Here is an 18,638-nt window from a genome sequence, read left to right on the forward strand (position 1 = left end):
TCAAGGGGGGGGGGGGGGAGGGGGTGCAAATTTTTAAATTTTCGACGACCCCAAAAAATGTGCTCACTACCCCCCCCCCCCCCCCCACTGAACGACTTTTCGGCCGGCGCGAAAAGTGTCCTCTTACCTCCTCTTATTGCCCGAAACCCCTGAACTTCTGGGGGCCCCGCCCCTCCCCCCCCCCCCCCGGCAAAAAAAGAAGGGAAACAAAAAAGGGAAAAAAGAAGGGGGGAAAAGGGGGAAAAATAAGGGGAAAAAAAGAAGGGAAAAAAAAAGAAGGAAAAAAAAGAAGGAAAAAAAAAAAGGAAAAAAAAAAGGAAATAAAAGGGGAAAGATATCAAAGGTATCAAAATATGCTCATCTGACCGTAATTAAATGCTTAAAACCCCTGAGCTTCTGGGGTCTCGGCCCTATGGACCTCACGCCAATTAGTGTCCTACAAGTGTCGCAAATAAGGTATAAAATTATGCTCATCTGACGATTAATTGATGTATAAACCCCTGAGCTTTTGAGGGTTCTTCCCCCTAGACCCAACATCAATTTGTGTCCTGCCAGTGTCAGAAATATGGTATTAAAATATTTATTGCCCGAAACCCCTGAGCTTCCGGGGGCTCTGCCCCTGGGCCCTACGCCAATTCGTGACCTGCCAGTGTCAAAAATAAGGTATAAAATTGTGCTCATCTGACGATAAATTGATGTACAAACCTCTCAGCTTCCGAAGGCTCCGCCCCCTGGACCCAACACCAATATGTTTCCTGCCAGTGTCACAAATAAGGTATAAAAATATGCTCATCTGACCGTTATTTAGTGCCCAAAACCGCTGAGCTTCTGGGGGCTCCGCCCCCTGGACCCCATGCCAATTCGTTACCTGCCAGTGTCACAAATAAGGACCAAGTGGCGGATCGTGTAAAAACACGTTAATTTTACCTCTCTTTTTTTGGAGATGGCCCCCTCCCCCCTGACGCTCAAGGGGGGGGGGGGGGGGGTTGCGATTTTTCAAATTTTCGAGAGCCAACAAAAAAGGTTAGTGCCTACTACCACCCCCCCCCCCCAGAAATATTGGCCGCCACGATTTTCAAAATTCAGCACACCAAATTTTAAATTGATTTCAAGTTTGGGCCCCCCACCCCTAAGAAATCCTGGATCTGCGTCTGGTATCGGTTGAGTTGAAATTAAATGGTTCGAGTCATATCTATCTAATAGGCAACAATGCAATTCTTGCAAGGGACGTAGAGTAATTTTCCAACTGTGAAATCAGGAATTTCACAAGGATCAATACTGTATATTTATTATATATTCACACTCCCCACAATATGCTCCATCGTTTCGGGGAATTTTTTACAAAAAAGTACATTTCAACTATCAAATGGAATTATTGACCCGTAATTATTTTAATAATCACTAACAGAGTTTATACTTTTAACATGCATGCATTTATCAAAACAGGGTTTGGATGCAACACAAATATTACGAATATTCCAAATTTGTTGATTAGTATATTAGTAACTTCTACATCGTCTGGATTAAAAAAACTAAAATAATCTTTCAACAATTCATTTATAAAAACGGCGGTATGCTCTTCCACGTGTAAACTTGTTTTGGATGTACATTACAATAAAAAACTAGGTAACCGAGTTGAATGAACTTATCAAATATTCTTCCACACATTACTAGTTGTGTTATAAATATCTATCCACTTTAACGTAGAGCAAATGTCTGAATGTGACCTAGGTATAATGTCTATAGGTCACATTTGCTCAACGGCTAGGATACGGCACCGTTACGTACGCCCCCGAAATCGAGAAATACTTGCGGCGGCCGCAGAGAAACTGCGGTGGCCTCAGGGTCACCCTTGGGCGTATCCCTATCTTTACAGGCCGTACGGGTCGCCGTGGGATTATAACGCCGAGTTATAACTGTTTTCATTTCTAGATACGCCGTAGCGATTAGACACGCCGTAGTCATGCCGTAGAGTGGTTCCACGGCGACCGTACGTCGGGCGTACGGTAGCCTTGCGTTTTATATACTACAGGGGTGAAGCGGTAGCATCAATCTGACCGCACGGTCGCAGTACCGTCCCCCTTCGGCCGCCTTGCGGGCACCTTGCCGATACCTTGCGCCTGCCTTAGTATTTGTCAAAAAGCTACGGGCGCCGCAGGGACGCCCTAAGGCGACCGTGCGTCATCACTTCAAAGGCCGTACGGCAGTCGCAGATTGTCTGTCTCCACACATTCAAAATACGCCGTGCGGCTACCTTAACATAATGTGACCGCTACCGTAATGTGACCGTAGGAATGCTGCGGCGGTCCTATATTGCTAGTAGCAGTAGATATTTTAGACCGCACGGCCGCCGCGGCAAATGTGACCTAGGCATAAATCATGAGTCACTCTCCTTTCATCACACAAACATTGTTTTCTATAGCATGAAGCTCTGTTTAAGTCATTTATGATATTTTTTCTATTATCTTTTTCTTGTTTGTCATTACACATTTATTATATTGTATTGTTTCGAAATGTATCATGTATATGCTTATATTGGAACGGGAAAAAAGTAAAATGGCAATGAAATCAAATCAGATTCATGGTGGCCATTTTCCATATGATTGAAATAAAAACATAAAATACTTACCATTTTATAGATCAATCTTCAAGGGCTTCCAAAAATGATCAAACAGCACGATGATAACCTAACGTCTTTCTCGGATAATAAATATAACAAATCCAGAAGCGAAGGATACAGTTGCTTGATTTACAGAAAGGCGGAAAATACTAACCGTAAGATTCAAATTGTAAGCTATAGCGATCGATCAACGGAGATCAATTGAAATCGGAAGAGACATAGTATGACTTGATATCTTCCTTCGACCAATTGTAAATGGTAAACTAGACTTTAATTCGTCACTTAGACGAATTAGGTGATACGTATGATAATGGTTTACATAACGAATAATGCATTACACGATATATTATTTTGCTTCTCCCATTCATATGCTTCTCCCATTATGATCTATTCATATGTCAAGATTAAATTGTGTCTCCTTGATCATCATGGATCTAGGGAAGATAGATTGAAACAATATATGACCTTTGACCCTGTGCAGTAACCAGTTACACATTTGACTCTAATTTACATCATGAAGAACACCTTTTGACGATTTTATCTTATTCAAAGAAATGAAAATGTAATTGATAAATGATTAGCATCATTATGATAATGATGATCGTGATGATCATGATCATGATCATGAGCGCGATCATGACATCTTATTGAAAAAATGAGAGTTGATTTAGATAGCATATAATCTCAGCTACAACATACTCAAAAATCAACAAAATCTAAGCCGAAATAACGGCGATATTGCTCGCAAAAGACAGGAATGTAGACTCCAGATTTGAGAAAAAAGTCATTTCCCATAGGGATTACACGCAAAAAGTAATGGATTAAGTGAAAATAGGGTAATAATAAAGTAAAAAGGGTTATTTATGACATTATTTGCGAATCTACGTGTTTAAATAATCAAAGGAGATGGTACAGTGAAGGTCAAAAGGAAAAACAATTGAAAAAAAAAGTGTTGGAGACACCCGGACTCGAACCAGGGATCTCGAGGTTGGAAGTCAAGTGCGTTACCGATATACCAAAACATCTACCATAGCGATTACACGTAAACGGGAAATGGAATTCAGAAATCCTACTTTGCAAGTGAAATATGAGCATGATCCCGGCATCTAATCGAAAAATAAAAGGCACACTTTTGATAGCTTATTGTCTCAGCTACAACATATCCAAAGCTCAGCGAAAACAAAGCTAAAACAACGGAGATTTTGCTCGCGAAAGACAGGAGTGTAGAATCCAGTTTTGAGAAAAAGTCATGTCCCATAGAGAATACACGCAAAATGCGAAAAATTGACATGCCTCCTTTAATCGCAAAAATACACCATGATACTTTTGTCAAAAATAAAAATTGTGAATACTACATTTGTAGAAAATTGTCTCAGCTAGAACAAATTAAAATTAAAAAGAAAATTGATCCATATTTACAGAGATACAATAAATTTTCCAAAAATATGCTGACGTCATAATATGCAAATTGAAATTTTGAGTTTGGAGGCCATTATGATGACGTCATGAGTTAATCGAGGATAAAATGAGACATGAAATCATATCTCCTACCCATAATCTATCCAAATATGAAAAAATATTATGAGTTTCTATCTATTCGAAAGAGTTACAATGAATTTTATATAGGCATGTTTTTGCCCATGTATTGTGGATAAAGATAACGCAAATCCGCGCGTGCTGTCAACTTTGACGGACGCTCATTGCGTTAATAAAAGGTGAACAAATTATCAAAATGCTTGGAAAAATGTACCAAATATGATGACAGAAAAAAATCGGCGATTCTATGTTGCAAAATGCCAGTACGCGCGAAAACGCGCGCGCATGCGCGTGCGCGTAATTTTTTAATCAAATGCTCCATATGGCCTGAAACGTATGCAAAAAAAATTTGGGATGATTTAGAGCATTTTAATTTTTTGCGCGCGCGTAAACGCGCGGACGAGCGCGCACGCGTGCATTTACGAACGTTTATTGACCTAAAATTGATCGGACGGATATTGATCTTAATCGTGATAATTATGAATGAGAAATACTTTTCCGTTATGAAGATATGATCATAAGTTGATTTTCACAAAATGGCGTCTGGATGACGTCACGATGATTTTGAGTCTTTGAAAAGTCACGCAGTTCTAAGTTAGACTAAGATCTATCATCATTGAAAGTTTCATGACAATGGCTTTATTCAATCTTGAGATATCCTGCGAACAAAATCGAGGAAGAATACTAGGAATAAAAATCTTGACGAAATCAATAGGTGATACGTAGACTTCGTTACGTATCACCTAATGATACGTTTTTTCCTTTTCTGCGGGCGGTAAGCTCGTATGAGAACGGGATTGATATTAACAGACAGATTAAAAGGAAATACTGCACTATTGTTTTGGGGCTAAACGAGGGGGGGGGGGGGGTTAACACTCCTTTTAACACCCCCTCCCTTGAGTTGAGTGGATCGAAATTATGGGATAGCATTAGAATATATATTGTTATACCATCCACCATTTGTGTTGTTGAAATGTACGTTACGATAGAAACAAGCTGATTAAATTGATAGGTAATATACAAGGCAATCAGACTATTAATTTGATATCGATCCTTATCACATTAACCTTCACGTTAATGCTCCTGCTTTGGTAGAATGATGGATGGCATCGTTTTCTCCCGAAGGTTGGTACTTTCAAAGGTTCGTTTATTCGAATTTTCAAAATGACTAATAAAGGGTTCATACTACTTTGGACGAGGTTTGCAATTGTTAAAACTAAAAATTATCTCTTCGTTTCGGAAGAAAGAACCCTATTTCATCTTTCGACTGCATTCGGAATTATAAACTGTCGGAATAAAGAAATATTTCTGATTTAGGAATCTTTGGATTCAAGTGCGGAAGAAGAAAAAATTCAGAAACGAAAATGGGCAATTAATTTCCCACGCCCACCCCTTCAGAGCTAAATACTTAGCTTTCGGAGTAACGAACTTTCTTTGGTTTAAGAGTAATGAACACACTGGTACAACAAAAGTTTGGGTGTTCGTAATAATTCTTCCTCATACAATGACCCTTTTTTTTAGATACGAGTGCCCCTGGCCACGCCCTAACTGGGTTGACAAACAGCGAGTATGACATTGGTTGTCTTTGAAAAAAGTTATATTTACCATTTTTAATGAGAAAGATGCAGTAGCTACATGTAGCATAGTGAATTATCTCATCGTCATATGCAGGAATGTTGACACTAAAATGGACATCATTTGCCATTTTTAAACAGCCATATCTCTGTAATTTGTGGGTCCAATTCGTTGACTTTGACACATTTAGAACAGTTATTGCGAAACATATCTTACAAAAGGAGATGAAATTGGAGTAAATTGGGATGATTCATGGATTGTTAGTAATATGTGAGTTATGAACGTTGTATCTACCATTTTGAATGAGAAAGATGCATAAGCTGGTCATGTAGCATAGTTAATTATCTCATTGCCATATTTGAACATAAAGAAAGAAAATGATGCCATCATCAGGAGAAAGAAAAGTAGTTCCTCTAGAATCATCAAAGAAATTGAAGAGTGTGCAACGATGGCCATGAGATCGAAGTCCTAATATAGTTTTTCAAGTACCCCTCCCCCTCCCCTGTTTACCCAAGAATCCATCTCAAAATTAAACTTTTCTAAACATGAGATAAGAAATTGTATAGCTAAGACAACGAATGCTTCAGTAAAATCTGGTAGCATAATTGCTCCAGTTTTACCATTTTTAGTGAAATATTCAATGATATCTTTTGTCAACCTTACAATAGGGACTTTTAGTTTCGCACGAAGACAATGGGGACTGCTACTGTGGACGTCATACGTATCAGTCTACGCAAATCTAAAAGTCCCTATTATTGGCTGCCAGGCGACCTTTTATATATCCTGTCATATCCGCTGCCATTATTTTATAGTCATAATTAAGCAAAGTGATTGGTCTCCAGTTTTTTAAATCGTGAGAATCACCTTTCTTAAACAACAATGTAATGAGACCTTTCTGTTGTGTGTTCGACATTATTCCTGTTACATAACACTCATTCAAAGCTTCAACAACCAATGCTTTTATCTGTGACCAAAACACCTGATAGAATTCAATAGAGATTCCGTCTGATCACGGTGTCTTATATTTCTGCATTGCAAATACTGCACGTTTACATTCATTTTCGGTAATTTATCCATCACACAATTCTTTGTTTTCGTTAGATAATTGATTAATATTTTGAAAACCAATATAATTGCTCATATTCTTGGTATCATGCTTTTATTTTTAAACAAATTTGAATAGTAATTTACAAACTCGTCCATAATCTCTTCATTTTTGCTAACGATTCGACTATCATTTCCACGTTTTAATAAGCGAGTTCGTAATTAGGATTTGCGCATGTGCAGATAAAGGTATTTCGTTCCCAAATTGTAAAACCGTTGAGACGAATACGCGTATCGTGCTCATGAAAGTTATGTAATTAGTATTCATTTATATACCGACAGTACATTAATTGTATCTGCTACACAGGCGGAAGTATTTTTCCCAAGAGGGCATTAAATAACTTTATGTGAATTATCTTGAATATTAACCCCAAAAACATATTCATATCATTAAACTATCATTGATATTTGATAACTAAAAAGTCAGTAAAAAATTTATCAAACTATGTTCAATACTTAGTTGAAATTAGAGGAGTTTGAAGTGGAGTATGATTGCACTCCTCTGTAAACAATCGAATAGCCTAATGAGTGTCATGAATATTCATACCTTTGCTTCTTGAATAAGAAAAGTACGGTAGGAAAGGGGGGAAGGGGTAGTCACATATTGCCAGAATTAACCAATCATAACTGATTTATAAAAACTCATATTTTTTTCTTCGTATGATTGACCTACATGTACATCCTTACCTGATCCTTACACTCGCGTGGCAAATTGCTTTCAAAGTTTAACTCGTCACACATGCGTTATAATGGCAATAGCTGGTGATCTATTTTGACGAAGCTGAGGTTTCCAATTAAAAGGAGGTTGATGTGATTTTCGTTAAAAAAATATAAAGATAAAATTAATGATTGGTTTTGTACAAGTCGATAGGCAAACACGTTATGGTGCGGGACTTCGCCAATAGGAGGCGCTATCCAGTGAGACTAATCGTAGGTATAAGCTTTTTTCCTCTGTTCTTTCCGTTCATGGTAGAAAATACTAATCACACTTTTCCAATGCTGAGTTGTAAATCGCGTGATAAAAGAAGTTCTTTAATTTCATTTTTATATCCGCACATTCTCTTAGTCTATATATCCATCACGTCTATTCTAATTCTCTCAATCATTTATTCCGCTTAATCTTATTTAAAAAAAAAACATCATTTAAAATTTCTCTCCCTTTATCATCTTCTTACAATCTGTTTACAATCTTTATTTCTTCCATTCAAATCCATTTACATTTTTAAATTTCTTTGTCTTAAAAATCTCTTACCTTATTATCTTCTCACATTCTCTCACTCTTTTGTTTTCCTCTCTTTTAAATCATCTCACTCCCATTCATTCACGAATTCTCTTCCTTCATCAGCTTCTCATATTCTTGCAATCTTTTTCTCCCTTTCAAATTAAATCACTCTATCATAAAATTCTTTCATGACAAATTTGTCTCACTTTAATCCGAATCTTCTCACATTCTCTCACTCTTTATCTCTTCCTTTCGAGTTCTCTCACTAAATTATACATCTCTTTCATTACAACTTCTCTCAATTTCCCCTCTCCACTCTTTCTTATGTGCTGTGTATTTCTCTTCTTCTTACTCAAACAAAAACAATTGGTAGGATGGTAATTGAAACTAATTATTGCACGTCAAACAAACATTTAATCACTAATGCTACTATTTCAATTACTTTAAAAAATGAATCATCCTGTAACATGGCAACTCCCATCGTATCAAGTTTGTATATTTACATCGGCTTTACTTACAATAAGTATAATGATTAACTTGTAAAATAATGGATATATTCACAGCAAAAGTAATAATAATGTTAATGATAATAATAATAATAATAATAATAATAACAGCAATACTGATACAATAAATATTCTTATCAAAATGTAAGGCACCCATCAATTTGATTCTTGTTTTTTAAATATCTTTTAACTTGCTCTTTTTTAATTGCAGACCCATTCACTATCTAAAGTATGCCCTTTTACCCTCACAATTAACAATATTTCCACGATGCATTATTTCATGATAAAGATGGTACTGGACTTGCCTTCATTATTAATTAAGCTCAATAAAATATTCTTCTCATTCGTTTTTAAAATGTGTGTTTGTTTCCGGTCATGATCGGTCATGTTCGTGTTTGATATTTAGATACTAACGGTTTCACTCTTTCACCCGAAATTAGGGCAAGGGGATGTCAACATGGCATTTTAAAACGATGTCGCTCAGTGAAGCGTGTATGGATTAATGTAATCAATGTATCATTGGAAAGCTTATTACTTCTACTCTATGGAAACAAGGCATCTTATTATACTCCTCATAGATATTCACAAGATCTATTTGTTTTCGAGTTTCATCTTTTCTGGGACGCAGTGTATAGTTAATAATTGATAAACCGAGCATATTACATCAGATTACTCATATTTCACACTAAAACCATATTTGTTTTACCTTAAGTTTGGAAGATAAAATATTGACTTTTGTCTTTCTTTATTCTTTTTCCTTGTCTTGAATTACTTATATGACATGATGTCGTGTATTGCATATAGTTCTCATTGAGGGAATGCATTTATTCATTGTATTCAATCTATTTATGTAATGATTGTGAAATATAAAATAAGATGAACTTGAAACTTAAAACCAGTCACATAAATTGCCGTGTTTTTTGACACATTAACCTTACAATATCTGTTTCCGTTATTCACTAGTTCTATTCGTATCTGAAGTATAAGCTCATTACTCGAGACCACAGCCAGATATGTATATAGCTATGTATATGCATATGTATATTTATATGTGTATGTGCATTTACATGTATATGTAAACAGGTTCCTATATTTGTATCATAGACCCTATAAACACTCTACTACACAAACTGCACTTTTATGTTTAAATATCTTTGACGTTTCATGATTTCAAGAAGCACTGACTATTATCATACAATGAAGTTTGAACAAAGTCTTTTGGTAATAAAGTAAGATTATATGATACACAATAAGAACAAATCGCCACATGCGTCATCTATGTGTGACCGGGCCATAATGTATGTTATTATGCATTCAATATATTTGTTTAATTTCGTTTATTAGCTTTTTAAAATTATATACAGTTAAAATAGTGTATCAAACCATATTATATTCGTGAAAATGTATGATGAAAAAAAGAAAAGAGATGCAGAAACCAATAAATAAAATAAAATCAAATCAAATCAATTCAATTCAGTCTTCCACTCCCGCGCGAAACGCGGAAGCCTCGCCGTTTCATTGAATTAATACTCTTAATCCTTGTCTGAGTTCATTTTTCGCCCATCCCGTGCTAAGCGCGGAAGCTTCCACGTTTCATTAAATTATTAGAGAAAGAAGACTGACGATTTGTTGTATCGTGTCCTTGTCTGAATTAGTCTGAATTAGGGCTATGCAAAGGAATGATTTTATTTTATTTTCAAAAATATTATCGTTATGCATCAAAATATGCGCATCCTATCCCCATAAATGCGCCAAGGTGCAAGGAGAGGGGGACACGAGTAATTACGTCACGAAGAAATAAGAAGGAGTTTCCAATGAAAAGGAGGTTGATGTGATTTCTGTTATAATTTTTTTTTAAATATAAAATGAATGATTGATTTTGTACAAGTCAATATGTATTATGCTGCGGGACTTCGCCAATAGGAGGCGCTGTCCAGTGAGTCTAATCGTAGGTATAAGCTTCTTTCTCTGTTCTTTCCGTTCATAGCAGAAAATACTAATCACCCTTTCCCGATGCTGGGTTGTATATAACGTGATAACAGAAGTTCTCTAATTTCAATTTCTTATCCACACATTTTCTCAGTCTATATGTACATCACGTCTATTCGAATTCTCTCAATCATGTATACCGCTTATTATCATTTTTTAAATACATCATTTAAAATGTTTCTCCCTTTATCATCTTTTTACAATCTGTTACTTTGTATTTCTTCCATTCAAATCCATTTAACTTTTGTATTTCTATGTCTTAAAAATCTCTTATTTCATTATCTTCTCATATTCTTTCACTCTTTTGTGTTCCTCTTTTTTAAATCATCTCACTCCCTTTCATTCACAAAATAATTCTCTCTCTTCATCACCTTCTTATATTCTTGCAATCTTGATCTGAGTCTTCCTTTCAAATTAAATCACTCTATTATACATCTCTTTCATGACAAATTTCTCTCACTTTACATCAATATCTTCCCACATTCTCTCACTCTTTATCTCTTCCTTTCGAGTTCTCTCACTAAACCATATGTTTCTTTCTTTACAACTTCTCACAATTTCTCCTCTCCACTCTTTCCTATGTACTGTGTATTTCTCTTCTTCTTACTCAAACAAAAACAGTTGACAGGATAGTAACTGAAAATAGATTATTGCACGTCAAGCAAACATTTAATATCTAATGCTACTATTTCAATGATTTTAGATAATGAATCATCCTGTAACATGGCAACTCCCATCGTATCAAGTTTGCATATTTACATCGGCTTTACTTACAATAGGTATGATGATTAACTTGTAAAATAATGGTTATATTCACAGCAAAAGTAATAATAATGTAAATGATGATGATAATAATAATAATAATAACAGCAATACTGATACAATAAATATTATTATCAAAATGCAAGGCACCCATCAATTTGATTCTTGTTTTTAAAATATCTTTTAACGTGCTCTTTTTTCAATTGCAGACCCATTCACTAACAAAAGTATGCCCTTTTACCCTCACCATCAACGATATTTCCACGATGCATTATTTCATGATAAAGATGGTATATATTAAACTTGCCTTCATTATTAAAAAAGCTCATTAAAATAATCTTCTCATTCGCTTTTAAAATGTGTGTTTCTTTCAGGTCATGATCGGTCATGTTCACGTTTGATATTTAGATACTAACGGTTTTACTGTTTCACACAAATCCGGCAAAAGTGGATGTTGACATGACATTTCAACACGATGTTGCTCAGTGAAGCGTGTATAGATTAATGTAATCAATGTATCATTGGAAAGCATTATACTTCTACCCTATGGAAACAAGGAATCGTATTATACACCTTATAGATATTCACAAGATCTATTTGTTTTCGAGTTTCATATTTTCTGGGACGCAGTGTATAGTTAATAATTTATAAACCGAGCATCTTACCTTAAATTACCTCATTTTTTACATTGAAACCATATTTGTTTTACCTTCAGTTTGGAAGATGAAATATTGACTTTTGTCTTTCGTTATTCTTTTTCCTTGTCTTGAATTACTTATATGACATGATGTCATGTATTGTATGTAGTTTTAATGGAAGGAATGCATTTATTCATTGTATTCTATTTATTTAGGTTATGATTGTATATTATAGAATAAAATAAACTTGAAACTTAAAACAAGTAAATAAAGTCATAAACTGCCGTGCATTTCGACACATCGACGTTACAATATTGTTTTCGTTATTCACTAGTTCTATTTGTATCTGAAGTGTAAGCTCATTACTCGTGACCACAGACAGATATGTACAAGTATATGCATATGTATATGTATATGTACATGTACATCTGTACGTGTATTTACAGGTACATGTTTAAGTACGTATATCATAGACCCTATAAATACTTAACTACACAAACTGCACTTTTATGTTGTAACCAAATATCTTTGACGTTTCATCATTTCATGAAGCACTACCTAATATTATACAATAAAGTTTGAAAAAAGTCTCTTGGCAATAAAAACGAGATTCTATAAAACACAAAAAGAACAAACCGCCACTACTTCTAATCATCAATATAATTATTTCTAAACTTATTGAAGTAAAGGTGTAACGTGCTTCGTCTTTTAAACATCATGAATCAACACCTTTAACAATGGTTTCAGTGCTCTTCGTGTGAAAATTAGTGCATGGAACGGCAAAAACCACAAACTCGAACATTTCTATAAAGCTCCGATAGACTTATACACACAATGACAAAAGAACTAAAACCTGATTTTATATGTATATATATATATATATATATATATATATATATATATATATATACATGTTTATATATTTATTTATATATATATATTTTTTTTTAATTATTATTTATTTATTTTTTTATTATTATTATTTTATTTATTTATTTATTTATTTATTTTATTTCATTTATTTATTTATTTATTTATTTTTTTTTTTTTTTTTGGGGGGGGGAGGGATATTCCCTTGCCCCCATCTAGGTGTTCAGATGCAATCGATGGTGCAACCAGGTATTATAACAAAATCGAAAGAAAGAAATCCAATTTTTATATCCCCACTTCTTTCTCGCATATGAATCTTACTCGTTCGGAGCAATCCCTATCACGCCACCTACAATATTGACTCCAACACTTAATACGAAAACAGCCTACATTATCATTGAACGAATACTGGTCAAAATTGCTATATGTAAGACTCGATCCGTCTAGCCACCTTGCCTCACTGGGACTCAAGCCGGTCAGCCCGAACCAGTAATCAGTCACCCAGGTATACCGGTAGTACTCAACATGCCGCGCGATGAAGTCCTCCTCCTCTTGCGACTCGATGAAGACCAGATGGGATCCGTATTGGGAACAAGCTGAAACCGCAGAAGCATGATCCATCTCCGAAGTGCTGAAATTGTAGAACGACCCGCCGAATTCACAATCCACCGGAGGGGATGAGCATGCTGAAAAGATAAAAAATACAATATGTAAATTACTCAATTTTAAGAAAGTAGACAAAGTGGTTATTTGGGTAGAAACTGAAATATTTAAAGAAAAATAGATAATGATGATGATGATGATGATGATGACGAAACTAATAATAATAATAAAAGTCGATGCAAAGACATGAACAAAATTACAGCTATAAAAATCAATACCTACAGGAACTTTGCTCACCATCGCAGATAGCAATGGTATTTCATACAGTTATTTTTGTTTTTATGAATGAAACATAGGGGAGGAAGAGGGAAGGGAGAGAGCGAGAGCGAGAGAAAGAGAGAGTGAGAGAGGCAGAGAGACAGACAGAGAGATAGAGAGAAGGGGAAAGTGGTAGTGGCAAGACCCATTATAATGATGATCAAATGCATGACGTCAATGTATTGTTTCTATTACTCAGACTCAGATAAAGACTGAAAGAGTGACAATATTAATAGGCATTTATATAGCATCTATCTAGACAACTATATTCCGAGGCGCACTAATAATTAACCCGGCTTTAGCCTTGCTGCCATTACGGCGCTCCAGTATTTCAAGGAATTAATTCCTACCAGGTACCCATTTACCTCACCTAGGTCGAGTGCGGCAAAGGAAGATTAGTTGCCATTAGGCATTACGGCGCTCTATTATTTCAAGGAATTAATTCTTACTAGGTTCCCATTTATCTCATCTGGGTCGGGTGTGGCAAATGGAGATTGATGCCTTGCCAAAGGACATTAATGCCGTGTCGCGGATTAAACCACGACCTTTGAATTTCAAGTCAAATGCTTAAACCACTCGACTGACACACAAAGATGAAGAGAGAGCGAAAGAGGGATGGAGGGGGTGGTCGGTGAATAGGGAGGGGAGAAAGAGGGAGAGGGGGAGATAGAGAAAGAGAGGGAAGGTGTAGTTGCTTGACACATTAAGCATGACATCATTTCATTGTTTCTCTTACTTACTGGAGGGGGTGGTTTCTTGCGATGTCGTTGTGGCTGACACCGTGGTCATAGGCCTCGTAGCCGTCTTGGTCACCACGTCCATAGTCGATAATTTTGCTGACTCTGAAACGTTTGAAGGTTGTTGCAAATGAAACCACACTTCCAAAGCAATATGATTAGGAATGACAACCTGAACATGATTACAGAAGGCCAAAACAAAGAAAATTGTGCTCCATGACAACATATAAATTGTATCAGTCTATTTATTTCATGTGGTATTATTTGTGTTTGTAGATTTAGTGATGCTTTGTCAAAGCCCATGAATTTTACCAAATAATTTATCTAAATGTGTTTGTTGTCATTAAACTCGTGGGCGAACGAATGAGACGGGCGCCCGTGACAGGAAAGGGATAAAGGCTGAGAGAGAGAGAGAGAGAGAGAGAGAGAGAGAAAGAGAGAGAGGGAGAGAGAGAGAAATAGAGAGAGAGAGAGAGAGAGAGGGGATTTTTAATTTGTTTTTCTTACTTGAGGTGGTGGTTTCTTGCGATGTCGTTGCCTCTGATCGTTCTGGCATCATGATCGTAGGGCTCATCGCGGACTTGGTTTTCGCTTCCGTTGTCACCGACTCTGAACGGAATAAAAAATAAAGAATAAAATTAATTAAAAAATTAATTGAGTGGGACAAAAAAGGAGCCGGAGTCAGGTATTGATAGGGGATCAGACAGACAGATACAAAGAACATGCGAAGAGGGGAGAAGAAGAAGAAGAAGAACAACAACAACCACAATCATGGTCGTTAAACTTATAGACAAAATTTAAATTAAGAAATTTGACGGGCACTAGCTTCCTCCTTATAAAGTGTTTGAGCGACACTCATGAAAGAATGATCACAAAAATAAATAAGACTAGAACAAACAAGAATTAGACGGTCACTTCCCCCCCCCTTAAAAAGTGTTTTAGCGACGCCCAGAAAGGAGTGAAAAATAGAGTCAGATATAGACCGAGAGAGTGGGAGAAAGAGAGAGAGAGAGAGAGAGAGAGAGAGAGAAAGAGAGAGAGAGATAGAGAGAGAGAGAGAGAGAGAGAGAGAGAGAGAAGAAGGGGTGGGGTGTAGTGGCTAGATCCTTTGGCTCGAATTCACAAGGGAGGGTTTGTCGACAAACCTCCCTTGTGAATTCGGGCCATCATGATCATGGTCAAAATAAATGCATGACGTACTCGTGGTAGTGGTGGATTGGGAAGTCGTTGTGTCTGAGCGTTCCGATATCGTAGTCGTAGGGCTCATGGTAGGCTTGGTCGTCGCTTCCGTCGTTGACTGTATGATCACTGGAAATACCAAATAACAACAACAAATAAACATAACTGAGATAAATGACGATGCATAACATTATTTTCATTGAAATATCTCCCCGCCGGCTGTCTCCACGCGCTCTTAGTCAGGGTACGGGGATAAGATCAAGAACGGGGGGGGGGGGGGGGGGGGGGGAGCTGATAAAAATCGGAGAAATGTTTTCCCCGTGGGACTCCCAATTCTATGAAATAGCTCCGAAAGAGGGCAGTGATGTACTTTCTTTTTAATCATTATCATCCTCTTCTTCTTCTTCTTCAGTTGCAGTACCGGCAAACGTCATGTATTGTCGTACTGGTGAGGTGCAGTGCAGAATGTATGTACAATTTCTGATAAAAGATACAGCAAACTCTTTGCTCTTTGCTCATTCATTTGCCACTCATTAATTGCTCATTAATTGGCCCGATACTATATTATATTACACCTACTTTCATCGCAGTGTCTCCCTTGAAACCCACTTGAGCAGGTACAGTTGTAGCCTACCATAGTCTCTTCACACCAGCCGTTGTTACAGAGGTTTTCGTCACAATCTGCGAAATAAGTTATAAACAGGATAATACTCATCATATATATATATATATATATATATATATATATATATATAAAGCTTCCAAGTGGTACAATGAATCAGTGTATTTAATATCTTTAGCGTAGTGCCCAGATGACAGATCCATATATGACAGAAAATAATAATAATAATATCGTATGGCTTTGTTTTCGTGTGATACAAGAATAAATTGCTCTCGTTATTACAATATATCGTCGAATCCAATATTGTAAACTCGTCAGCCGTTCCACCGTTATCAAACGAAATACTAACCTATTACATTATAAACCATCAATAATTGATACTCAAATCACCCAGTAGCCTGAAATTAATTATCAATGAATTTGCTATTAATGGATTACCAGTCAAGTCTTCTCGCTCTTTTGAATAGTCTTCTAAATAAACGATAGTTGTTACTTTTCGGCTGGAACGATTCAGTTTCACAATCTAAATAGGTTTTACAAATTAGGATGGCATTTTCACTGGGTCGAAAAGAGTTTTAGTTCCCCGAAATATCTTCGACATTCGATTGAGTTAAAACAGAACAAAAATATAAGATATTCTTCTTGTCATGATGGGACAATAATTTTGTCACATACATTTTTTATTATCATTATCATAATTACTATTATTGTTGTACTTGATATCATTAATGTTAGCATAATAATCATTATCATTATTATATTATTTTATCATCATTGTTACTAATATTAATATTATAATCATACGTATTCATATTATCATCATCTTCATTACTATTATCATATTTTTTTCATCGTTATTATTACTATTACATATTATCATAATTGTTATTGTTAGTAGTAGTAGTCATCGTAGTGTAAGTATTAATATACGTAGCAGTAGTAGTAGTTGTAGTAGTAGAAGTAGTAGTAGTAGTAGTAGTAGTAGAAGTAGTAGTAGAAGTAGTAGTAGAAGTAGTAGTAATAGTAAATGTAGTAATAATAGTAGTAGGAGTAGTAGCAGTAGTATAAGCAGTAGAAGTAGTCAGTAGTAGTAGAAGTAGTAGTAGTAGTAGTAGTAGTAGTATTGTTAGTAGTAGGAGTAGTAGTAGTAGTAGTAGTAGTAGTAGTAGTAGTAGTAGTAGTAGTAGTGGTAGTAGTAGAAGTAGTAGTAGTAGTAGTAGTAGTAGTAGTAGTATTGTTAGTAGTAGTAGTAGTAGTAGTAGTAGTAGTAGTAGTATTGTTAGTAGTAGTAGTAGTAGTAGTAGTAGTAATATTAGTAGTAGTAGTAGTAGTAGTAGTAGTAGTAGTAGTATTAGTAGTAGTAGAGGTAGTATTAGTAGTGGGGTAGAGGTAATAACAGAAGTTGTAGTAGTAGTAGTAGTAGTTGTAGTAGTAGTAGTAGAAGAAGTTAGGAGTTGATATCAAACTTTAATGATATCACTGAAGTCCGTGTTATCTGCATGTAGATTTATTGATTAAACAAAGAAACGAATTTGACATATGAGAATAAACATGAATACAAAATGAAACCTACACGGGATTCTGCATATTCTATGCCCGCCCGGGATCCCTTCTTTATTCTTCCTTTGGTGGCACCCGCCGATGACAGAAGGGAAAGGGATGAGTTTGGGGATGCTCTGCACCATGCTGCCATCGCGGAGTCGCATCATCTTACACTTTTGGAACATGGGCAAAGTGTAATTTAGGCCGTACCAGTCTGAACAAGATGTCCTATCCGATAACACAGGCAAGGCTGTGAAGAATATATAAGAAAATTCATTGCTAATTGTTTTTTTCCTCCTCCTCCTCCTCCTACGCGTCTTCTCCTCCTACCAGCCCTGCTACTTCTCTCCACCCCCTCTTCATACTCCTCTTCCTCCCCATTCCTCCTCTCCTACTCATCCTCATATCGCCCTCCTCGAGCCTAATCATCATTCCCTTCCCTCCCTTTACCGCTCCTCCTCGTCCTTGCCTTACACCCTCTTCTCAATCTTGAGGATGCAGGTTTTTTAACATATATTTTGAAACATTTTTTAGAGAGACTTTTTTTCGGATGTGTTTTTTGGTTTGAGATGCCATGTTCATTAGGTCAAGTTTGAGGGCATAAATCCTTGTCAATGGTTGTGTCTGCATAACGTGACTATACAATTGGCTGCGTATACTTCAGCTGCTTGTTTTGATACAGCCAGAAACCTGAAACAGGCAGATCTACGCTCTGCCCAAGGATTTATGAATTGTGATAAAGTGTCAAAATCAGTCTGTGCTTGCAGACTAACTTAGGTTTTTTACCTCGCTCCTATTTCGCTTTCTTGTGGAAA

The 18,638-nt window shown here is 36.2% G+C and overlaps 1 protein-coding gene and 1 long non-coding RNA gene across 2 annotated transcripts in view; both read right to left on the minus strand.

Annotated features, from left to right (window-relative positions):
• The window catches only part of LOC115923254 (asialoglycoprotein receptor 2-like), a 33,722-nt gene extending 17,975 nt beyond the window's left edge, over nucleotides 1-15,747 (minus strand). The window contains exons 1-4 of the mRNA XM_030983666.1: nucleotides 15,681-15,747; nucleotides 14,988-15,089; nucleotides 14,484-14,585; nucleotides 13,284-13,508 (exon numbers count right to left, since the gene is read on the minus strand). Of these exons, the coding sequence (XP_030839526.1) occupies nucleotides 13,284-13,508; nucleotides 14,484-14,585; nucleotides 14,988-15,089; nucleotides 15,681-15,747 (496 nt within the window). The remainder of the gene's footprint in view (nucleotides 1-13,283; nucleotides 13,509-14,483; nucleotides 14,586-14,987; nucleotides 15,090-15,680) is intronic.
• Nucleotide 15,748: 1 nt separating this feature from the next.
• On the minus strand, nucleotides 15,749-17,898 carry LOC115923331. Its single transcript, XR_004063857.1, has 3 exons — nucleotides 17,855-17,898; nucleotides 16,239-16,340; nucleotides 15,749-15,788 (listed from the first exon to the last, which is right to left on the minus strand). It is a non-coding gene; the product is annotated as an uncharacterized LOC115923331 (long non-coding RNA).
• Between the last annotated feature and the right edge of the window lie 740 nt (nucleotides 17,899-18,638).

Source organism: Strongylocentrotus purpuratus, unplaced genomic scaffold (genome assembly GCF_000002235.5).
Source record: "Strongylocentrotus purpuratus isolate Spur 01 unplaced genomic scaffold, Spur_5.0 spur5_scaffold_13, whole genome shotgun sequence".
Classification (NCBI taxonomy): Eukaryota; Metazoa; Echinodermata; class Echinoidea; order Camarodonta; family Strongylocentrotidae; genus Strongylocentrotus; species Strongylocentrotus purpuratus.